Source organism: Microcebus murinus, chromosome 1 (genome assembly GCF_040939455.1).
Source record: "Microcebus murinus isolate Inina chromosome 1, M.murinus_Inina_mat1.0, whole genome shotgun sequence".
Classification (NCBI taxonomy): domain Eukaryota; kingdom Metazoa; phylum Chordata; class Mammalia; order Primates; family Cheirogaleidae; genus Microcebus; species Microcebus murinus.
In genome coordinates this window covers 69,740,946-69,765,645 of record NC_134104.1, presented here as the reverse complement: position 1 = coordinate 69,765,645, position 24,700 = coordinate 69,740,946, and the positions used below count along the sequence as shown (strand labels likewise).

Below are 24,700 nucleotides of genomic sequence, written 5' to 3'. Positions count from 1 at the left end.
GCCTCAACACTCGGATCCTCAGCTGCTTCCCCCAGCAGCCCCAGTCTCCAGATGGCATCCGGGTGCTCCCAGCTTAGCCAGGGGACAGGACCCCATCACATCAACAGGGACACAATCCCACCTGGCTCTTCTGTATACAGCTTCTTCCTTTTAAAATACATTTTCCCATCGACATCATTCAAGAATAATAACCTCATAGTAGACTTTTCGCTTCTACCACAGGGCAGGTACACACAGTCCCCTTTTATGAGTCAGTTCTGTGGGGCTACGGCACTGCCTCCAGCTCACACAGGGTATGCAAAAACAGTTAGCCCGGCTTTCTAACTCCCAGGGAGTGAAGGAATCACTATTTTTTAAAAAGTGGCAAGCTCTTCTCTCTTTTACTCACATTTAACCTAATAGAAACTGACAGGCTCAATCTTGGTTAATTCTTTTAAAAAGCACAAGAACAAGGGCCAAGAAATTCATCTTCAAGTGTCAGAGTGAAGAAGAGAATCTAATACCTTTTGTCCTTCAAGTCCTAGGTTTACGTATCCTGAAGTGGTGGCGGTGGTTGGTTCTCTTAAAAAGCAGGGCTTCGTGCCTAGTGAACAATGGACCTGAATTTGTATCAGCCATAAAGGCTTCCAGACGTGACGGTTACATTAGCATCCTGACAGGAGACGATGTGGAGAGAGATGGAAAGTGCCGGCTGGCTGGATGTTAGAGCTGCCTCCCTCATCTCCCTCCCTCCCACCAACTGACTTCAGACTGAGGAACTGGAAGACAAAGTGACACTATGAGTTCACACAACACTCCTTAGCTCTAAACCCAGCAACGGTAGATTATGTTTTTTTAAAAGCTAATTGATTAAAAATGACATTTGCAGATGAAATGCTGTGAAACCTGGGATTTGTTTCAAAATAACCAGAGGAAGAGGAAAAAGTAGGTAGGAGTAGAGATAAAAAAAAAAGATTGGCTAGAGGTTGATAGTTATTGAGGCTCTATGAATATTATAATATTGAAGCACCCAGAAATATTATATGATTCTGTCTACTCTTATATATGTTGAAAGTTTTCCATAGCAAAGAGTTAGAAAATAATAAAAATATCAGGAGAGTAGCAATATTTAACAAAGGAAGACTGAGTCAGGTATAAGGAAGTCAGAATACACTGCTAAGTGAGCCAAAAAAGGATACTCGAGGGTATACAGAGCATGAGACACATACACATTGATAAATTTGTAGAAAATTTCTGGAAAAATCCATGAAAATTTATTACTTTTTAATAAGATTTTTACATAATAATTTTTTAATCCAAGGAGGGCAACAAGGGGAAAGGACATACATAGTAGGGCTTGAAAATGAGAAATACACCTCCACAGGTCAGAAATAGCATGGAAACCACATTGGTGAAGCGGGCTGGAGCCATGGCCTGGAGTCTGGAGGCAAGCAGGTGGCCAGAAGTTCACCCTCTGTGCAGGGTCCCAGGGACCAAAATACCCCATGCGTGGGGGAAAGCAAAAGCCAGGCGCACAGGGTGAAGCCAGGGAATGAGGTGCCTGCCACAGGCGCAGTCCCTCTGTCTCTCCCTACACTGCAGGCTTCTCTATACACACCTGGCCCCCGCCTGTGAGCTCTTGGTTTCCAATGTTCCCTTGGGATTTTAGAATGTTCTTCCATTACTGTGGGCTGGTTATTTTCTCCTTGTAATGCTGTCAGTTTCTGTTCTGCAAGTACCTTATATTGTTCAGGGTATATAGAAAAGTATAAGAACTGGCCTGTATAGATACTAAATTCACGACAGTAATTTCACCGGGGGAGGGAGAGAAAGAAGGGAACACAGCACCGACACCCCCACTAGCTACAAGGAAGCGAGGAAATAAAGTACCCAGCCTCTTTGCCTTCCATAATGGGCTAATATGGCGGGGAATTCTTCAAACATAGGAAAGGGTTTAGATGCTGAGAAGCCAAAAGAGTAGCACTAATTTATATAAAGGTTTTGAGCAAAAAAGTAACCATCATATTTATGTGTGTGTGTGTGTGTGTGTATACACACGCATATGTCGATAAGTAGCCCCAATATTACATATAAGGAAACTGAGGTCTGAGGCTTAGAGGTTAAGTGACATTCCTAAGTTCATGGAAGTACTCAGCAGCCAAGCTGAAACTCTGGATAACATTGTCACCATTGAGTGACACTACTCTGTTGCCAGGCACTATAAATACGTTGTCTAATATAATCCCCCTGTCAACTCTGCCACATATAGTGTTATCGTCTCCATTTCTCAGCTGAAGAAACCAAAGCTCAGAGAAGTCAAGAGACGTGCTCAAGATCACACAGCAACTGAGTTGCAGGGCTAGGTGTCAGTCTGCATCCTTCCTTCCTCCCTCTATGCTAGTCCTCCCTCTCTTCCCAACACTCGCACCAGCCCCGGAGTGGCATGATGCAGCCTACGGAGAAGCTGGATGGACACTTTCATTCCAGCATCTGGAAGGAGGCTAGGCCGGCACGGCACTACTGTCAATTAAAAACCACGTGACCTAAAAAGGTGAAAGAGTGTTCGCCATTAAAATGCTTAGCACAAAAGCACATTCCTGCCTGTACGGCGGGTGTGGGCTCACGCCAGGCACGCAACGGCCTGTGGAGCCCCGAGAGAATGAAACCGGAAGCCCACTGCCCCTGCCAGCAAGCTGCTCTTCAGAAGCTCCTCAGGCCGCCAGACCCAGGACAAAGTGACCATAACTAAACAGGGACAACCCTGCCTCCTCCCCGCCCCCACCACACACACAGACTCTCTCTCTCAATCACTGCAGGGTCAGCAGCGGGAGCCCTGCGGCCTGAAGCCAAGCTCCACAAATGACCCAGGCCCCAGGTTGGTGAGCCTCCCGCCTGGTGCCTCAGGGATACTTTGAGGGTCACTACGATTTCCCCGCACAAGATCCACTTCTGCATTCTTTGTTCCTGTTCACTCAGGATCTTGTAGGAAAGCCGGATAATTCGCTTCTGCTAAAAAGGGAAGTTTTTAAATCTTGGATAGATGTGTGTGGACTGCCAGATTGGGGAAAAACCAAACAGGACTCCCTGTTAAATTTCAATTTCAGGTAAACAACAAATAACTGTTTAGTGTAAGTATGTCCCATGCAATATTTGGGACATACTTATTATACAAAGGCTACCCTAATATCCTGCAATACCTGCGTCATTTTCCAGAAAACACAGTCAGTTCAGGCTACATTTGGGGAAAAAAAATTGTTAAAAAAACTATTTGTCAAATGGACAGTGGGAAATACTTCTCCCCCACCCTCCTCTAAGCTCTGAACATTTGTGGCACACAATAAAGGGGAAACCGCCATAAAAATGAGTTAAAAGGCCGGGCGCAGTGGCTCACGCCTGTAATCCTAGCTCTTGGGAGGCCGAGGCGGGCGGATTGCTCAAGGTCAGGAGTTCAAAACCAGCCTGAGCGAGAGCGAGACCCCGTCTCTACTATAAATAGAAAGAAATTAATTGGCCAACTGATATATATATATAAAAAAAAAAATTAGCCGGGCATGGTGGCACATGCCTGTAGTCCCAGCTACTCGGGAGGCTGAGGCAGAAGGATCGCTCCAGCCCAGGAGTTTGAGGTTGCTGTGAGCTAGGCTGACGCCACGGCACTCACTCTAGCCTGGGCAACAAAGTGAGACTCTGTCTCAAAAAAAAAAAAAAAAAAAAAAATGAGTTAAAATGTGCCCTTTAGAAGTATGGTAACTGTGGGACAAGTGACTATAAAAATGACACAGCTGGGGAGATCCAAATCTATTCTTGCTTAGTGAATTTCCACATCAGAATGTGTTCGCTTAAGCAAACAAGTTTTGGTTTTGTGCCTTTTTATTTTAATTTTTTCTTTTCTTTTCTTTTCTTTTTTTGAGACAGATCTCACTCTGTTGCCTGGACTAGAGTGCTGTGGCATCAGCCTAGCTCACAGCAACCTCAAACTCCTGGGCTCAGGAGATCCTCCTGCCTCAGCCTCCTGAGTAGCTGAGACTACAGGCATGCGCCACCATGTCTGGCTAATTTTTTCTATATATTTTTAGTTGTCCAGCTAATTGCTTTCTATTTTTAGTAGAGACAGCCTCTCTACTGAGGCTGTCTTGCTGCGGCTGGTCTCAAACTCTTAAGCTCAAACGATCCTCCCGCCTCGGCCTCCCAGAGTGCCAGGATTATAGGCGTGAGCCACCGCACCCAGCCTTTGTTTTGTTTTTAAATTTTCCTTTATTTTCATAGATGCCAGCAGATTCCACTTACAATAAAACACTTGTCCTCCTTACTTAACCATTGAAGGAGACAACTTGGTTGTTGGAGCCTGCTGCCTAGTCTGCAAGGAGTCTCAGGGAGTGACAAGTGGCCACTGCCACAGGGAGCAGGCAGATGGCTGGGCTGCAGATCCCCCATAAACTGTGACGGCCAAGCCCAGGGAGACAGGGCTGAGACTGTGTGCTCCAGAGAAGGGCCAGCTCTGTTTGTCCTTACTTGGATACCCTCTCTTCACTCCCCTTCTATTGCCACCCTTTTATTCTCCCAGTCTCTCCCTTGCTCCCCCCACCACCCCTGCCAGCACCCAACTGCACTTGACTGTCCAGGTCTCTGCAGTCTCCAGTGTTCTCATGGAGGAAGGTAAAAACCACACTCAACTCCTGTCTGCCAGCCAGCACCAAACCATTCTCAGCCCCAGCACGAGACTGCAAATATTAAAAGGCAATTCCCTGGAGCCAGCAGGGCACACAGCAGGCAGGGCAGTCATTTGCAGACTTAATTATTAGAGGTATTTAGAAACATTTCAGTGCAGGGGGTGAAGCGAGGCAGCATGCGAAGGAGTACAAGTTTCTGCTGATGTTCGAGCGCCCTAGCCCTGCAGACAGCACTCTGCAGACTCGACCCGCAGCAGAGGGCTCATTGTTCTCATGGTACAGAATGAAAATTGAAGATTTCAAAAGTGAGAAAAACTCAATTTCATTTCAAATCTAAAATCTTTGAGATTTCTTCTGAGAGGCCCAGAAAATTAAATCGATTTAAGTTGCACTGTTTATAACATCCTAGATCCATAGAAAATATAAATTCTAGCCAATGCTGTTTAAATGAAAGGTGATGAAATTTCCAGGTTTCTACTTACATTACCTGGGAAGATTTCAAACCAGGGCTTGAAGTCACCACAGTCCTAACTGCATTTAATCATTAGCTCAGTCTATGTATCACAGGGGCACTAGGCGTCCCAGAACCCTACGGAGCTCACCAGCAGAGAAGCAGCTTCCCAAGGGAGGGAAGACAATGGTGCTCAGAGGAGCTGTGACTCCCCCATGCCAGAGCCAGAGAGGAAGGGCTTGGAGCTCACCTGTTCCCCTTCTCAGATGGGGAAACCAAGGCCCCAAGCATGGTGGCAGAGTTGGGATTAGTACTTATGACCTGGGGCTCTCTGTCTGATGCTCATTCTCTCACCTCCCGTTGTCAGATCAAGAACACAATATCCCTGGCATGAAGGTGAGGGAATGAGGCAAGGGAGTCCGCTGTAGCTAAAATGATGGGTGTTTGCGCAAACGCTCTCCCCTCAACCCCCAGCGCAGAGGAAGAGGCCTGTCCAGAGACTCTGGGGCAATGAGAGAGAGGATTATGTAAGGGAGAACGAGGAGTTATCAGCTCATTCAGAGACCTTGCAGGAATTTCCTGTTATGTGATCCGGGTCTTGCAAATAGCCACAACCAAGTTGAGGCATTGCTTTGTCCCCTCCCTCTTAGGGGAAATACATGCTCTTGAGTCACTAAATGCTGGTACCCTGCAGCTCTCCAATGACTGGGCCCCACTCCAGGAATGTCGCAGCCACAGCCAGGCGACCTCAGGGTCTGCACTGAGAACAAAGGGTGGGCGTGCCCGAGGGCAGTGAAACTCCAGCTCTTCCTAGGGCAGCTCTGGCTGTGTATGGGTGAGCTATTGCTCCGTCCAATGGATGAACAGTGAGCAAGATGGAAGTTTCTGGACCTTTCTGGTCATAGGCCTAGCTTTTTAACAAAACCTGCTTCTGCTATTTCTTTCCTTGTTGTTGTTGTTTGTTTGTTTTAAATTGTAAGACGTTTTATGCACAAAAGAGTGCATGCAAACACATGCATAACCACCAGGGTGGAGAAATAAAGCCTTGCATTTCTCCAAAGGCAATCCCCACATCCCCCCATCTCCACCATGCTGGCTTTGAGAAGCATCATCACCTTGGTTTTCCTCATAATTCTTAGCACCTGTGTATGCAGCCCTAAAGATTAGGTTTGCCTATTATTGCACGTAGCTACTGGTTGCTCATTTTTGTTGCTGTATAGTACTCAATCGAATCGATACATTTTATCTGTTCTGCAGATTAGCACATTTAAGTTGTTTGCAATTTTTGGCTACTATAAACAACGCTGGAGTGAATATTCTGGAACATATCTCCTGGTTTTCAGGTTCTGGAACATCTTTATGATACATACTATGATACACACTTGACAACAAAACGCTGCAGCATACAGAATGTGCTTCTTCTCCCTGACTAGGTGATGCCCACCTGTGTTCCAGAGTTGGGCTGCCTTTCCCTGCCTCCAAAACCACCCACTGCGCTTATGTAGAACAGCGGTCACTGGTAACTCAGAGGCCAAGAAAGCCCAGGTGATCACTAGAATGGAAGTTAAATCCTGACACCTCCTCTGTAAGAAAAAACCCAAGATTTTAAAATTCTGAGCTTAACTAGAACCAACAACTAAAACAACTGAGCTTTTCAGAAGAAAAATGTCACAAACTCCCCTAAAATAATGAGGTAGCATCTACAGCCTAGGAGCAGACCCGCCTGCCTGCATTATTCACTGTAAGCATTAAGTACACACATGTTCCCAAAATACGAATTACAGAGAGGTTGCACATTGATAAATCCCAGTGTGCCATGGGTGGCAGAAGAGAGTGGAGGAGGGGCGTAGAGGCGGCCCCCGCTAGCCTTGACGTACCTATACACTGGCTGCATCTCTTGGGCTATGCCGATGACGGCGCCGGGCAGGAAATTGTCGAACTCCTCAAACAACTCCCGGATGTTGGTCTTATACTTTAGGTCTAGGTCCAGCTGAATGATCCGCAGGATCTCTGGAGGAAAGAAACAGACAATGGTAAGACATAGACACACGCCCAGGGAGACTAAGCCATTGACAGAAAATGAAGTGGAGGGGACAGGAAAGGGCGCTGGATTATTATTGTTGTCACTGAGTGATGCGGAGTCACCCCTGGAAACAGAGGCCTTTCACCTACCAGCAGCCCCCTCTGCTCTAGAAATCCTCACGAACAACTGCCAGTATCGCTCCCTCCAACTGCACACATCCCCTTTGTCTAAAACCAGGCAACCGTGTGCTCCGGGTGGGCCTATTGTCCTGGCATGACTGTTAACAGTGCACCCTTTCACTCCCAAAAGTGTCTGATTTGGAGGACATGTGATGTGGCCGGCCCACATAAAACTCAAGGCATCCAGGCGTTTCCTCTTTGGAGCACAGGTGGCAAGTGACCCACGGAAGGCAGAGGTAAACGCGTTATGGTCTTGGGCCCTTATCAGGACGTTCTACAGCCCCAGATATGTGTCAAGTTAAGAAGCTGGCCCAGACGGAAACAGCTGAAGGAACCTAGGCACCTAAAAAACACAAAATGAGCCTTAGTTATTGAGTCTCACAATTACCCGGCACTGTTTGCTCCCATCCCTGCTAGATGACCTGGAGGAGGAGGGAGGCACCGGTGAAGTTCATTCCCACGCCTTTCACCCAACCAGGGCTGACCGAGATCCTGCTGAGTCGGTGCCAGGAGGGGCCAGGCCCCGCGCAGACCCAGAGACGCCGAGAGACGCCAAGAGACACCGAGAGCCGCTGATGCATAAAATGGCAAAGGTGCCATGAGAGCGCCTAGTGGAGGCGCATGAGCAAATGACGAGGGAGAGTGCGCGGACTCGGTCCTCAGGAGAAGACTTGGCCTGGGAAAGTTAGCTTACGTCTCCGAACCTCAGTTGTTTCGTTTGCTGAAATGAGCATGATGTCACGTGCCCTGTGAGGCTGTGACGCTGAGACGAGGAAAGAGTGTGGGAAACACCTTCCAGGCTGCAGAGGCTCCAGGCACCCAGACTTTGGGGAACAGGAAGCTCTCTGCGGCTCGAGGCAGGCAGGTCTGGGCTGGGCCCTGAAGCCGGCAGCACAGAGAAGGGAAGGACACCCACGCCCACCCAGGACACCAGGCCTCGCCCCCTCGCTCTTCACCCGTCTCTTCTCACCTGCCAGCACAGAGCGCTCGGCGCTCGGCGGACAGGCCGCCCTCGGAAGCCCCCTGAGGACAGGGACCCCGTCTTGCACTCCTTGGCCCCCGTCCCCTCCTCTCACAGGGTTTGGCATTCAGTAAACACTCAGGAATGTCGGTGAAATTCAACAGCCATTCCCTAAATTAGTTTATGAAGAAATCACAGCTTACGATTCAAGAAAAACTGATTCATTTGTTCCTTATTCTATTTTTCTTTGTGACATAGAAGCGAAACATTCTACATGACTTTTCTGGGGAGAAAAAAAGTCAGAGCACATGAGAATGCAGCTGCTCAGGCAGAAGAAGGTGAGCGGGCACCAGCGCCAGCTTCTCTGGCCTCGTGGGCAGGACACAGGACAGTGGATCTGCCCCGGCTAGCACAGCGCCTGTGCCTGCCTGGCTTCACAACGGCTTTCCTTCCTGCAGCTAAAAACAATAACAATACCAAAGACCCAGAAATCAGGAAAGTTGATAACCTGGGAGTCCGGATGTCGGGAAGCCCTTGCAGTGACTCCGCCGGTCTCTGGAAAGCTGCCCTAGACTGCAGGGTCGGGAACAGCGACAGGCCACGGGGCAGGGCCTCGGCGCCTGCTGCTCTCAGAGGCAGCCCTGGGGATCAGAGGGAAAGAACCCAGGGGAGGCCTTAGGGAAGGACACTGTGTACCAGGAAAGAACGTCCAGGAATGAAACTGGCAGCCACTAAGAAGTCACGATGGACCATCCAGGGGTGGCCGCCTGGGGCTGGGGACTCCCCACAGCTCATGCCCGCCGGGCCATTTCTCTATTTTGGTCCATCTCTCGCACCCGACACTCCCAGTTCTAGGGTCTCAGGCAGCTCTTACGCAAGCCCTGATGACAAGGGGCAGGCACCACCCACCGGAGTCCTGCTGATAGGGAAGGCGGGGACGGGTGTGCAGCCAGGAGGTGGGGCGGCAGTTTTGTGGTGTTGACAGGGCTGTGAAAGAAAGGGAGATCTCATCTCTGTGGCCCCACGGGTCACTTCCCATCACATCGACAATGGCCACAGGGAGGCACCCTTTTCTTGAGTGGTTTTTAAGTGTCCAGCATTGAACATCAATAGTTTATTTCTCTGCCCAGTGTGTTAAGTCATTTCCATTTTTAGATAAACAGAGGCCTAGAAAAGTTAAAAACTATAGTCCAAGATCACACAACAATGAAACGCCGGCGCTGGGATGTGAACCTTGGCCCACTTGACTTGAAAGCCGGGCGAGCTCCTCCCAGTGTACCCTGACCCCCGTTCCGATCAGAGAGGAGCCCCTGGGAGGCAGATGTGGGCTCGGCTGCCACCCATGCCAGGGCCCCAGGAGCACACAGAAGGGCCAAACTCCTTGAGAGACGAAAGAATTCTGGAGCAGGGCAACAAGCTGGCCAAAAGCAGAATTCAAGGGAAGGAAATTTCAGGAATTTACAATAATTTCACTATAGTTAAAGACACTCCTGATGGTAGGAGAGGCCATTCATTTAGTCAGTCTGTCAGTTGTGTCCTTCATCAAAGCCACCACCTGCTATGTGCACTCTCTGGTCTTTCAAGGCCATCCGAGCCCTACTTATTCCGCAAGGAGCAGCCTGAACGCCTCCCTTTCCCGGCCCGCCTAGACAGGCCCCGCACAAGCTGTGGCTTCCTATTCTGCACTCCCCACGTGGCCGCTTGAGTCTGCTCACTGCTACCTGTGTGTGTACCTGTCTCACCGCCCTTCTAGAGGGAGCACTTCTTAAAAATAGGAACGAGCTGGGAGGGCACAGCTCAGGGACACGGGAGGCCTCCAGACGAGACCCAGCTCCTTCATTTTGGCAGAATCTTGGTCTTAATACGCCCTCAGTAAACCTGAGCACTTTCCTTGCCCTGTAGGGACTGGCTAAGAATGAACCCAGAAAGGTCATACAGAGTCCTAAGACACAGGAATTTGAGCTGCTTTGACATTATTTACAACTCCTCCTTCCTAAAGCACCTTTCAGGAAAGGTTTGCTTAAAGATGTTAACAATTCTTTCAGGAGGGGCTTTGCCAAACGAGGTTAACTGACGAGGAAGGACAGAGGCAGCGACTCCCGCACAAAGTGGCCCCTTCACGCTGCTGTGAGCGACTGACCCGGCCATGCCCTTTCAGGCAGAGCTGGGAGGATGCTCCCCTCAACTCAGCGGGTCGACAGCCCCACCCCGCGCAGCCTGCACTGTCGTGTGGGCGCCTGTCCAGCAGGGTATCCTTTTATGTAATTATGAAATAAGATGCCAAGTGCAAATGTCACTGTTGAGGAGAAAGATGCCTACTAGGAATGCTGGAATTCATTAGGATGGGATTTTTTTTAAATGGACCTGTCTCTCTGGCCTCGGGTCCGTGATGTAGCCATCCCTCTGTGGGAACTGTGTCAGGGGCGGGGTGTCTATATACTACTGAGAGGCATTACAGATACATGGAAGTAACACCACAGTGACTTATCCACCACAGCCTGGATAAGATGCTGGTTGGTGACCAGCTGAAATGACAGTAGTAGGACCACTGAAATCTAAAGAATTAATGAATGAGATAATTATCCCCAAAGCAAGAAAAAGATGAAATCTATAAAGCATGAAATCTATAAAGCATGTATGAGAAAAAGAAGGACTAGACATCTACAAGACTCAAAAGAATGGCCAATATCCAAGGCTGGCTGAATGTCCACCGTATCTAAACCTTGAGAAAAGACAACAAAAAGGAGGAGGACAGAATAATCTGGGATGACAAACATGAAAAGAAAGCCTGGTAATAACTGAGGCCAATCTACCCATTTTATGGATAGTGAAACTGAGGACTAAAGACAAGGAGAAACTTGTCAGGGGTCACACTCAACCTAAGTGGCAAAGCTGATCCCAGAACTCACGTCTTCTAAATCCCTTGAGTTTATTAGCCCCTGCACCTCCCCGCCCCCAACAGGGGCCATAAGCTCCTAGAGAACAGAAAACATTGTGTAATGGCCCAAAGGCTGTGCACAGGACTAACCAGGCACCCAGCACAATTAGCTCATAGAGTATCGGCACACCAACCCCTGAAAATGTGAGCCTGAAGACCAGTAAGTAGTAGTCAAAGAAAAGGAATGAGACCTCCGTGAGCAACACACCTTACAGCCAGCTTTTAGGAAAGAATATTGTTCTCCATATTCTCACGTCAACACCAGGCACGGATGTGAAAAAAGAGTAGATCTTTACATTCTTCTAAGAACACACCTTGAGCTGTTTTAACCTCAAGGGGGGGCAGGGGCAGACTTAACATTCAGGACTCAGAGCCATCGTGGAGACACAAGCGCAGTCCTAGCGCGGGACCCACAGTGACCAGTAGTAAAATACTCACCATCCACCCTCCTACCGACCCTTCCCTTTTCTACTTAGACCTGTTCGTTCCTGGAAAAGTGTTCGCTGCTGCTTCCAATAAGTTAAACCCTCCAAACATCCTCTTATAGATCCTCTCATGTATTTGTTTAAATCGCAAAAACAAGAACTGAAGTATCAACGTTCACTCATGTCATTTTCTCAGGTGGCAGGAAGCTTTCTTGTGTGTTAGGAAAAGTCCTGCATGGGCACCTGGTGTCAGAGAACACATTTGTGCCAAGTGTTCTCCTTGTATGAGCTCAACTGCCTGGTGCTGGCCAACCTCGCCTCCTGGTAGATTAGAGAAACTAGAAGAGCTTCCAGAATTTCTAACTTACAGGCCAGCAGTTGAAGCACTGGTTTTCATAGAGGATGACAGTTTGGCAAGAGAGCAGGTAGGTTGATTTGAAGTATTTCAGGAAATGGAAGAATTGCTGCCTCCAGGGTACAAAAGGTGGTTCAGGGGTCCTGGATGAAGCCCCTAACCACAGGACTGATGAGTATTTGACCATGAGACAGGAGTCACTGAAGTATGTCAACCCAAAGTGAGAAAAGACACTAAGAATCCAGGTGGGCTTTCTGGCCCGAAACATGTTTCCATTTGAACTTCAACTCCAGCAGGTAGAGTAAAAAATGTGGTACCACGTACACAGAGGAACGTGTCTGCTCACCCTCATCCTCTCATGCTCCCATTGCAGGCTCAAGAAATGGTGCCACTCTGCTCTAACAAGTGGGAAAATGAAGCACGAGATTGAAAGTGCTAGCTAACAGTTCAGCTTTCAAGACCGTCAAGACCCCATTACCATTATCACCGCCATGGCTCTAGCAGCCATGCTCAGGAGTTCCTGACTGCCGGGAGGATTGTTTTCAGGGCTGAGAACCCCACCTCTGCTGCCGGGGCTGCAGGTGGCTGGCAGCCCATACCTCTGCACGGCTGCACCAGAGAAGGCCACATTCTCGACCTAGCGCCGGCTGGAAGATTCCCAAGTCAACATTCCCCTGCAGAAACAGGCTGGGGACAACTCATCAGCTTCCAATTAAACCAGCCACAAGCATGTCATCTGACCAGGAGTGGAATTACAGCCCAGAGTGAGTAATTAATGATACCCGAAAACAAACAGCAAAAGGAAAAAAAAAAAATCCCAGGAAAAAAATAAAAAAAGAGTATCTTTTCCTCTCCCCTCCCGTCTCCTATCCCCAGAAACAATTCCTGGCAGACACAATTCCTGGCAGACACATCTTAACACACACAAAACAACACGCAACAAAATAAATCAAGGACGATGAAAAGAAAAGATATGCTTAGGTAAGCACGGAGCTACCATCCCAGGAAACAAAACAGGCTTTCTGAGAGGGCAGATTAGCCAGGCAAGGGCCTTCTCTTTCTGTTTTGAAACAGCTTCAGAGCTTCCCAGAGATAAACATTTACAAGACATCAGAGGGCTTTCAGCGCAGAACATCAGCCCAGGCTTTCCACCAACCAGGAGAGGGTTTGGGGAGACGCGGAAATAATGACAACGCTGAGTTATGTGACTCCAGCGTCATGAGGCCGAGGACCCGGAAGCAGCTGCCTGGAAAGGGAGCTAATTTTCTCATTGTCCACTTGGAAATATTGCAGCCATTTGCCACCTGCCTTATCACCCTCTGGCGCTTTTTAATTGCGGTTCAGCAGCACCTCTGGCCTGCAGGAGCCAAAGGGCAAGTGAAAGGGGTGGCGATTTCCTCTAACGGTGAGAGGCTCGTGACCCCAGAGAAGCTGTTTTGAGACCCATGGGACAGGCAGTTCCCCCTGTGCCACGCCAGCCATACCAGACTGGCTTCTCCTGTTGGAGGGTCCCAGCAAGTGACGGACGGCCGTGTCCCCGAGGGGATCGTGGTTGGAACTGGCTGCGGTGATGCTCACATCCAGCAGAAACTGGGTGGCTTCCCGGCTGGGCCTTTCCCTGTCTGCCAAAGTGTCCTTACCCATTCCCTTTGAAGTGCAGGGCCCAGCTGCCGGGCAACAGGCTAACTACGGGAATAGGGGTTGCAAAAGAACAGAGCAGAACACGCCAAGGGCCCTAGGCCTTGGGCACAGATTCCTGGGGCTCCTCCGGCCTGATCGGACAAAAGTTCCCCATCTGGGAGCACGGAGAGGATGTCAGTGTGCCAGGCCCATGCAGAGGGCTCTGTGTTTACCGACTCAGCTAATGAACCCCTATTATGCTTCCTCAGGGTGGGCATTAGCATCTCCCATTTTCAGATGAAGAACCTGATGCTCAGAGAGTTTTGGCAATTTGTCTAAGACAACCCAGCAAGGAAGGGCCGGTGTTAAGAGCAATCACACATTAGTTTGCTCGATCCATCACACATAAGATTCCGAGAAAAAGCCTTCAGAGACCTCTGAAGTCCCTTTTAAAATCCCATTATCTTTAAAGACAAGAAATGCTCCACATCAAGGGTGAAAACAGCACAGAGCTCCAGATCACCTCTGCGCAGTGACTGGGACTTCCATTGGCAGAGAAGGGCTCCCCACGTCCCATAACCACCTTGTTCAAGACCCTCATCCCCAGGGACGTGAAGATTATTGGGGTTCCCTTTCATTGAGCAGAGACTGATGGAGTCACTTTTGAGAGAAAGGGTTTATTGCCAGAAAAGTAAGTCAAAAGGGAGTTTTTAATGACAATAGCCAACATGTCTAAACACATTATACGCATTGAATCACCTAAATGCTCTACAAGATCAATAGTATTATTTCTATTTGACAAATGAGGAATTCAAGAAGTGTAATAACCAGGATCGCGTGGCCAGTGGTGGCAGAGCTGGCGACCCCACTCATAGGTGCTGGGCTGTGAAGGCCCATGCCACTGGTCGCCATGCTGCCGCTGCCCAGCCTTCCGGGCCCCTGCACGGCCGGGACACGGCCGGGACACACCAGAGCTCAGTTCTGCAGGCTCTGCTCAGACAGGAAGTCCCTCTGCCTCCCCGTTTTCCACATTATCTATGTTTTCCACATTAGCAGCCTGCCCCCAGCTAGGAGGAAGGAGGGGGAGGGAAAGGAAATGGAGTTCCTAGGAGTGATTTACACAACCTGTTAGCAGCTCTGGTAAAAGGTTTCAGGGCCAGGAGGTTGCAATTAATGGCCACAGTCAATTTTATATATGCGCTATACAATAAACTCTTTCTTATAGCCCTCCTCACCCCCTGTCAAAATGGAGCATGGAAAATAGCGTTAGCTGCGGCTCAGCCATAACTCCTAGCTCCTGTTTATAACTCCTAGCTCCTGTTTTGTGGACAAAACAAATTATCAAGAAAAGACTCAGTTTTTGCTTTGGCAACAGTGTAACACGAGTTTCCGTCTTCATCCTTAGCACCTTCTGTGACAAGGTATAAATCATGTACTTTAAGATAGGATAGAATTTATTTTGAACTTGGCTGAAAAACTTTTGGGACTTATATAAGACAACACATGTAACACCCAGTGTAAATTTTCTTCTCGCTTCTATTGCCAGTATGAAATTATAGCTCATGTACTTATTTATGAAGTTCAGTATATAGAGAAAATGGAATTACAGACCTAACAATCTTCCATTTCTGTGGTATAGCTGTCCATGGGCCCTACTGGCCTTAGTATAGATCTCTCTAGTTTTTGCTATAGACTTTTTTTTTTTTTTTTTGTCTCCAAAAGCTTCAGTTCTCATTCCTACCCAAGGCAGGACCACATTTGACTTTGTTCACAATGGTTCATCACACTGGTCTTTCCTCTTCACCAACAGGCTTTTCCACAGACCCCGGGAGTGGAAGGTGGAGAAGGCAATGCCCTGTGGGCAGAATTAACAGATGTTTTTGGAAAATAATGATACAGCTATCACCGGTTGTCCAAACTGTCATAGTGCAACTTCCCAAAACCCCCATTTTGAGGTTCTTTATTGGAATGATGGGTGCTCTTGTTTTTCTAATCTCACGTGTCCTCTCTCTACATGTTCTAACCACTCTCTCCCTCTTGCCTGGCATTTGAGCCCATGCTACATTATGGATTCAGTGCAAAACCAGGAAACCTAACAAAGGTTCTCTACCTTATTCGATGAAATGTGAACTCGGGGATTTAGGTAGGGCACTGGCTCAGAGCCCTGGCTCACAGGCCTGGCTTTGCCACTGTGTCCAACCATGGGCAAGCCACTTCCCCTCTGGGCATCCATTGTCACATACTATAAGGACAAGGGCTTTGAAACAGATGCTCTCTGAGACCCCTCCCAGCCCCACCATCCTGTGATTCTGAACAGACATGGCCCTTTCCCCTCACTCATACCCTTCTGCTTGTTCTCGATAGCACAGACACATCCCAGGCACAGAAGATACACCGTGATGTGCTGAGCTCAGTCATGCCCAGACAAGCGAGCCACAAAGTTCCTACTATGTGCCAAGCACTGTGCTAAGCGTGGAGGCTCACAAATGAATGACATCTTTCCTAGCCTCAAAATGTAAACACAGTAGGGTTTTCATTAGGTACTCTCTGCTGCTGCCACTGTTGTTTCCATCTTTTCCTGGCCCTGAGGGTGGCAGCCCTGCTCACCCATCACCCAGCAAGCATGGGACAGGGCTGCCCCTAATGCTGAGTGGCCCTGCAAGAGAGGGCCACGCCAGCAAAGGGCAGCCACAGACCTGCCTTACTACTTCTGCACCATTCCTCATGATCATACAATACCACCACGTGGAAACTAACATTTACTTAGTACCTATTGTGTGCTAGCCACTGGCATACTTTTAAGCCCACTTTCCATTTTACAAGTGCTGAAAACTCAGGTTCATGGTAGCTTACAATACGTTGCCGAGGGTCACATGGCCAGTGAGGGACACTGCAGGGAAGGCAGGTCAGGCCCACCTGGCTCTGGAGCATGAGATTTTTGGCCTCTGTGCACTCCCTTTAAACGGTCTTACTGCCAAAGCCGCCCACACACTACGCCAGTTATCTACTGCTCTATAATAAAGCACCCCAAAACCTGGGGGCTTAAAACAACTATGGATTATTCCCCCTGACGGTTCCGGCAGGCCACCAGGCACAGCCGGGCAGTTCTCCTGGGGGGTCGCACACGGACGCAGTGAAATGGCAGCTGGGCTGGCAACCTCGGCCGGACGTCCAAGGCGGCTACGCAGACTGCCCGCTGTGGATGCCAGCTGTCGGCAAGGAGCTCAGCTGGGGCCATCGACCCGAAGGCTGTCATGTGGGCTCTCCCTGGGGTCTGGGCTCTGTCCAGCATGGCGGCTGGGTTCCAAGAGGGAGTCTGCCAAGAGCAAGCGTTCCAAGAGCCCTGGGATGGAACCACAAGGCCTCTTGTGACCCAGCCTCAGGAGAGGTGTCCTTCCACTATATCCTATTTGTCAAAAATAAGTCACAGAGCCAGCCCACATGCAAGGCGAGGGTTACTACACAGTGATGTGAATACTGGGAGGAATGGTTCATTCGGAGGTCAACTTTGGAGACTAGCTACCTACCGCAGACCCGCACTCATAGTGCAATCACAGGTGTAGAAGGTCCCCAACGTGAGATGGCTTGACTTACAGTTTTTCAACTTTATGATGAGTTTTTCAGAATATTAAATGTATTTCAACTTATAATATTTTTGACTTATGACAGGTTTGTTGGGATGGAGCCCCATCATAGGTCAAGGTGCATCTATATTTTAAATTTCCTCCTTACACTTTTCCAAGTTTTCTACTACACACATATATACTTTTATAATCATAGAAATAAATTAATATTTGAACTATAACTATATGTTATAATATTGTAATATATAATGTTTTATGATGATCAGTATGTCAAATACATATTAATGTATTTATGTGTGTATATATACAAACATACATATAAAATTAGACAAAAATACGCTAAAATATCACTGTGGTAAAATGTGTAATTATTTTTAAAATATTTTTTCATCTTTCCAAACTAGACATATATTACTTTTAAATTAAAATTCATTTTAAAGACATTAACTACCTCTAGAAAATACCCATTTTTTAAGGTAGTATATATCACATTTAAGGCATTTTGACATGACCTCAAATTTCTTTAGAATTCCTTCTCAAGGTAGCCAGAAGTACCCATTTTTATAACCTTTTTCCTAAGCCAAGTCCATCTAGAAACTTCTGCATCCTTCCTGCTTCACCACAAGGTGGTTTACTGGGCTTCTAAACACATTTTTCAAAGCAAAAGCAAACAATAAGCTGGGAATTACTCTCCCTTGGTTTCATTTTCCTTTCATATACTTAATTGTATTTGTGCTACATTTTCCCCATTTCCTCTCGCCAAGTACATTTTGGAAATCCAGGACAAATAGCGGATGCTTTGATTATCTGTGGAGCTCAGGAAACCTCCCAAGTCTACTGGGATGAGTCTGTTTTCCAGAGGCCAATTTGCATTCTCAGAGCTCCAGGCCTAAGGGACCCCAACAAAGAAAGCACAGCCTTGGCAATAGGTGAGGGCATGAGATCATGAACTGGAAAGTTCAGCCAGCCCTCTGTGTCCAGGAGGTTACCTGAAGCCAAGCAACCCCCTTCTTGTCATACTTAAATGACCGTGTGAATCTCACCACGGACAATGATGGTTGAAGGTGATAAAGTTGCCACTGCCTAAAAATGTAGAGATCACCTAAACCCAACACCAAACGCAGCCAGGGCGCTTCCCTCTGAGTCACAGCCACCAAATGACACAGGATGAGCCTGGACTGGACACTTCTGGAATTGAGTATGGAGATAGCAGGGTACCTGGGCAGGAGATGCCCATGGTGGGCCTGAGTTCTCCTGTCAGGTCAAGTCCTCCCTACGGGGTGCAGGTTCTACATGCCCAAGCACTGGGGTCTGTTGGCAGCATCCACACATATCAACAGCTCTGGGAGCCCAAGGAGGCATATTTGTCGAATCAGTCAGTGCTATTTTTACCCAGTCACTTTCCATCCATAAACCCAAACTTGAAATTTCATTGTTTTGCGTAGATTAAGAAATCCAAGTTGGCCTTTCTTGTGGTTTAATTTCCTGCATGCTTGCATGAAAGAAAAACTTTGGCATTCCTATGGAAACACATATCTTGGCAGGAAGATGTCTAGATTATCAGTGTCTTGACTATCCTCTAATCCTGCACTGCCCTAATTCAGCAGGGATGCCCTGGCCTGCCCCTTCTCTAACCACAGCAGGTAGATTTCCCCAGGTCTGTGTGTATGGTCTAGTTCCTGGAATGCCAAGTCAAGGCAAATTTGCTTTCTGAACATTCTAATCCAATACCAAGTGATAAAATTGCCTTGGTATAATTCATACAACAGTTATTTGCAACTTTATTGGCATCATTAGTGATAAACATGCAGGTACAGAGTTTCATAACTGTCAGTGATAGAAGAGTTGAACAATCTTAAAAGTATTCCAAATGATTTCAATTAGAACGCCAGGCATAGCTGTGTGGTCACAGAAACTCTGCACACATACCAAAAGAAAAAGGAATGTTTCTTTTCTGTACAAGCCAGTTCAAATTTTCTTTTCTCTGTAAAACACTTTTACCTCCATTCACATCTTAAGTACAGTCATGATGGTTGGTAACCTTAATTTCTTTAATATAAACGAAGTTGGTCAAAAGACTTCTAGCTCGGGCAGAGCTGTGATTTTCTGGTCAAGGATAAAGCCCTTCCTCTTTTGAAAAGAAAAACCTGGAACTGTACCAAAGTTTCCTTCTGTACCTAATGAGATGCTGTAATAAAAACAGAAAAGAAATGTTGTTAGAAGAAGGGTTTTGCTCAGGAGGAAAAACTCCCCCAGGAAGCTGCCAGCTGGGCAGCGCTGAGTGTGAGCACACCCCGAGTGCTCCGGGTCCAGGGGAAGTACCAAGACAGACCCTCTGGGTGGGCATTCCCCCATCAGGACACACGCCCAGTGATGCACAGCAGAGCGCTAAGACATTGGATGCCTTTCCAGCCCCTGACTAACAACTTTGCATTCTTTCAATCATTCAACAGATATTTATTCCACCCTGTTGTGTACTAGCCACTACAGATAAAGCAGGGGAAAGACAGGCAAGGGGCTTGCTCTTGTAAGATACAGACTAGACAGGGTGACTTCAGATAGCAGTAGGTACCATGGAGAAAATAAAATAGAGTGATGGGAAGGAACGTGACATTGTGAGGGGCTGCTGAATTTGGGTCGACAGGGTTGGGCTTTGCAAAACCAACACTTGAGCTGAGACCTGAATGATGGGGAAACAAAAATGCAAAGATGTGGGGCAAGAGGGCAAAGAGAGGCCACTAGTGAAAAATCAGGGAATGTATTTAGCATGCTCAAGTAAAAAGTTGGGTATGTAGAGTAGGAACACAGTTAACGGAGGGAGAGAGGCGTAGAAGCCGTGCCTGCAGAGCTAGGTGGCCACCTGACCCAGCAGGGGCTTTAGGCAGCATCCAGGAGTGACTGGCAACCTCCGGGCTGATTGACGCCTGACTGTGAAGACTTGGCAGCTCTCCATGCCTCTTCCCCATCCAGGTGTCCTGGTGCATAAGCTGGCGAGCCGCTCAGGCACTCTGGCTCTCTAGGCTGTGCTCCCAACAGCAAAGATGCCCACCTTGAGAGGTGTCACAGAGCTCTCCCATTTAGGGAACCACATCTTCCCTGCATTTTGGATCCATCACCTAACTTTTGTGAGGTTGGCATCCAAAGACAGGGGGTGTAGCTGCTACTCCTCAAGGAGACTTAGGGAAATATGCACTGTATCCTTCCCTTACCATTGTGGTCTGGGTCTGGTCCTTTGTGCTATTACCTAGGAGGTGCTTGACACCAAATAACATTCTGATTATATTAAGACTTGGCAAAATAACACTTCCCAGGGCATTCTTGCTATACGCCTAAAAACTGGCCTGAAATTATATTTGTATTCATTGAACCATATTTTCCCAATGATTGAAAGCATCATTTTAAGTCTTTCATTTTCCTTTCTGGCTGTTTTCAAATGGCCAGTGAGCTCCCTATTTCTCCAAATTCCCTTCTTTCTACCCTCCCTACCACAGGCAGTGCAATAACTCAGGATGAAGGGCAGGCTCTGGCAGAATCCTATTTGAAGGCATCTCTTTGGGTAAAGTGAACATCCGCTTAGAAAGCAGGCGCTGCTCTGCACCTGCTCACTGCCTGAGGGCACCCAGCTCCCACCAGGGACTCACTGCTATGGTCCATCGGTGGCAAAGAGTTGAAGGCAGTGATCTCCTTTCCCTGAAGGAAAGGAGGAGATGCCACTGCTGGGGTATCTTCCACGGGTCCTGAGACCAGAGACTGTGTATCGGCAGGAACGCTGGTGAGCACAGCCTCTGGCTCCTTGGCACTGCAGCGAGGCACAGCGACACACTCCTGTCTGTCCCTCCCTCGGAGGATGGACAGGAAGCCCAGGGCATAAGGACTCCAGGCCACGTGGACACTTCTCAGGTGGTCCTTTTTTCCTGAAGACTGTGGATAATCCCATCTGTCAGTTTCACAGAACCAGCCTCATGCCAGCCTCACCGTGGCAGTCAGGAAACCCTCACCCACACCACCCCGCCTTTGTCTACAGACCTCAGACCCTCGAAAGGAGATGAGGCTTTCACTTTTCCTCTGCAGAGAGGACAGAGAATGGGTCCTGGGACAAGGAACCACACCGACTCTCCTGCTCATAATACCTTGGCATTCTTTGTCTTCTTAGGACTTTCACAGTTGGAAATTGTACATTTGTTTGTTTACTATTTATGGTTGGCCTCTCCCGTAAGACTGCAAGCTCCACGAGGACTTGGAATATTAGCGCTTGGCACAGCACTTGGCACATGTAACAACGACTATTATTTTAAATAAGACTCTCTCAGAACCAGATTCACCTGGCAATGAGCTGCCCCATTGAAGAAACTTAGTATCTCCTGGGGGCAACTAGAAAAACAGCTACATCACAGGGCAACCAGGGCTAGGCCCTCAGAGGCCACAGAAGGGGCAGTCAGGGAAGCACTGGAGGGAGAGATGCACAGCTCAGGCCTGAGAAGGCGGAGGCAGGACCCTCCCGGAACAAGACAGGCCCTTTTACAAGCAAGCAGCCATGCAGCTGCCATGGTCGAGCACCACGCCGTGTGGGCAGGACCAGAGAGCACACGCTCTCAAGAGATGTGTGTGAGGGAGAACTGGGGGAGTGCGGACACAGAGAAGTCTAAGACTGTTCCTTTGTTTCTGGCTCAGGTGGCCTATCGTCAGCCAGGATTAGGAAAGGCAGATGTGGGGAGAGGAAGTCAATGAGCTCTGCGTTGTATCTGTTGACTTTGACGTACCATGAGACATTCGGATGGAGATTCCCAGGGACAGCTGGGATATGGATCTGGACTTCTTAAAAGCAGATCTCAGGTTGACATGGTGATAACAGACCAGCCTCACTGTGGCAGCCAGGTTGGTCTGACTCTCCTGGCTCCTTGCAGTTAGGTGGCCATACAACGAGCTCCTGGCTCAGGGACTGTGAGCAGAAGTGATGTGTTTAACTCCTGGACTGCAGCAGAGAGAAACCACTGCACAATCGCATCCTCTCCTGCCCTGGAGGCCACCTGTTCACTTTGGCATAGTTACAGGATGGAAGCGACCTGGATCCCTGGGTCATGGCTTGAACGGAAGTCACACTAGAGAGCCACTGAACCTGGAGGGAAATTTGCTTGAAAAGAAAAATTATGTATTAAGCCACTGAGATTTCAGGGCGTGTTTGTTATTATGGCCCAGCCTGGCGTAGCCTTACTAACACAGAAGTCGTCAGTGTACAGGTAGGAGCTGAAGTCAAGGCATAGATACGGTGAGCAAATACAATCTTTGATCTGCCCACACACCTAAAAGATATGACATAGTTTTAGCAAGAGGACCACACTCCAATAATGACCTGAAAGAAATAAGAGGCAACCTTGCCCCACCCTGGGATATAGATCATAATCTTGGGTGGAGGGGGCTACACAGAATGTTTAAATCCCATCCAGGCGATTCTGATACCTTTGTGCTCATCCTCCACCCCTACGATCTGAGAAGAACGGTTATGAAATGAGATGAGAAGCAGATCTTGAATGTTCTGTTACTCGGTCTCCAACACGACAGCCCACACTTGTGAACCATCAGCACGCACCTCCCCGACACTCTGGTATTACACAATTAATTTACTGTGTTTCTTAAGCTCCCTTGGCTTCTCCAATTCCTGCTGTTGGGAGAGATGCCGACGTGGCTGAGGCGGGAGAGCTGGAGGAACCAGGACAGTGACATGTGTCACACCACGGTCAGAACTCCCTCACACTCACCTAAGGACTCTGAATGTGCAAGGGCAGAAGTTTGGGGTTGGTACTGACAGCATGAATAGCTCAGGAAGAAGATGCAAATGTCAGTGTTCCCATGGCAACACTCCTCACCTCACAGAGCACATGCCTACAGGGGCTGCTGGAAATGCGATGTCCGATGTAAGACAAGGCCAACTACTCAGAACCAGTGGGAAGGACTCTTGGGCCTGCTGACACAGCTATCCTCCCCCCTCCAGCATGTCAGGGACCTCCTGCCACCCTCCCTCTCTGGCCTTCACATCAGTCCTACTGCCAGGACACCCTCCTCTGCGGGAGGGCAGTGTCCTGCTCACACAAGCTTCGTCTCTTCCTTGGGCTTCCACGGGTGCCCTCCTGCTGACTCCTTCTCATCCACTTGTAGGCTTTTCCAGCTGTCCATGCAGAATTACTTGCTCCCTCCTCGTACGCTCTTACATAATTCCATTGTATGCACCTGGCATCATGTTCGGTCATCTGTGTGTCTGTGACACTAGGCAGTGAGCCCCACAAAGGTAAGGCCTGGATCTCACCCTCCTTTTGTCCCCAGTCTCTGGAACAGCAACTGAAGAAGGGCCTCGATTTCAAGATGACCTCAAATGCCCAAATCCAAGATTCTCTCTTTAGCCCATTAAATATTTTCATCATGGACTTGTTAGAAGATAACATGCTTACCAGGCTTGCCCAGGTCACGAAACAGACACAGAATGGCAAACAGCAAGGGCAAAGGATTCAATCTTTGACACACCTGGAGAGGCAGGATCAATGCACTGAGACAAACTCAGTGGAGCTGATGGCAGATGGGCACACAACCCTGCAGTGGCACCATGCCAACCAACCACACAAGTTCATGGCCAAGAGACCCACCTTAGCAGTAGCCTCAGAAGTGGGGAGATGGAAACGTTGCCTATCTTGACTGGGGTATTGGTTACAAGGGGGCATGCATTTGCTGAAACTAATCAAACTACACACATTAGATCTGTGCATTTCACTGTATGTAAAAACTGCACCCCGACAGAAAACAGATGAAAGGGAGGTGTGATAGTCTGACTCCATTTTTAGACATTTGATTGCTGGCAGTTCATTTAAGCCCCATCCCTCCCTCTTCCCCTCTGCCCCATATCTGGGCAAGCTGATAAGAAAGCCTGATTCCCCTTCCTTTTGGCACCAGCAGGAGGTTCAAACCACACAAGCCCCTGCCCACATGAAATCCTCACCCCAACCTCAACCCCAATCTCTGATCACCCTAAAAACTCCAAGCCAGTTTCCTTTCTCTTTTCCCTTCTTTCTCTCTTTCATTCTCAGGCCAGCTTGGGAAGCCTGCCCTGCTCTCCCCAGAAAACCCCATTATGTGGTCTCAACATTCAAACCAAATCTTGGCTGGGGTCCACCCTAGAATGTAGAGTAGCCACAACAAAGGGCGCCCACAGGGGATCTGATATAATTACAAACTCTGTATTGAGCAAGACGTAGCCATCAGTTAAGGACTTGCATGTAGCTCCATCAACAGAAGTACAGGGTTTCACACGAGGAGGTGAGAATACCACTTTACTCTGTACTCCAGTTTGCGCCTGTCCCTCTCGCAGTGGCCACCTCTGAGTACTACGTTCAAATCTGGGCCCTGTATCTTAGGGGGAGCAGAGACCAAGGGTAGCACACCCTGAACCGGGCATCCAGATGGTAAGCAGTCTAGAATTATTTCTTGTGAAGAACGCACAAGGAAACTAAGGCCGTTTCCCCTGATTGA

The 24,700-nt window shown here is 48.3% G+C and overlaps 1 protein-coding gene across 1 annotated transcript in view; it reads right to left on the bottom strand.

Annotated features, from left to right (window-relative positions):
- The window catches only part of XXYLT1 (xyloside xylosyltransferase 1), a 163,208-nt gene that overhangs the window by 66,239 nt on the left and 72,269 nt on the right, over nt 1-24,700 (bottom strand). Inside the window, exon 3 of the mRNA XM_012780277.3 lies at nt 6,978-7,110. Coding sequence (XP_012635731.1) covers nt 6,978-7,110 — 133 coding nt within the window. The remainder of the gene's footprint in view (nt 1-6,977; nt 7,111-24,700) is intronic.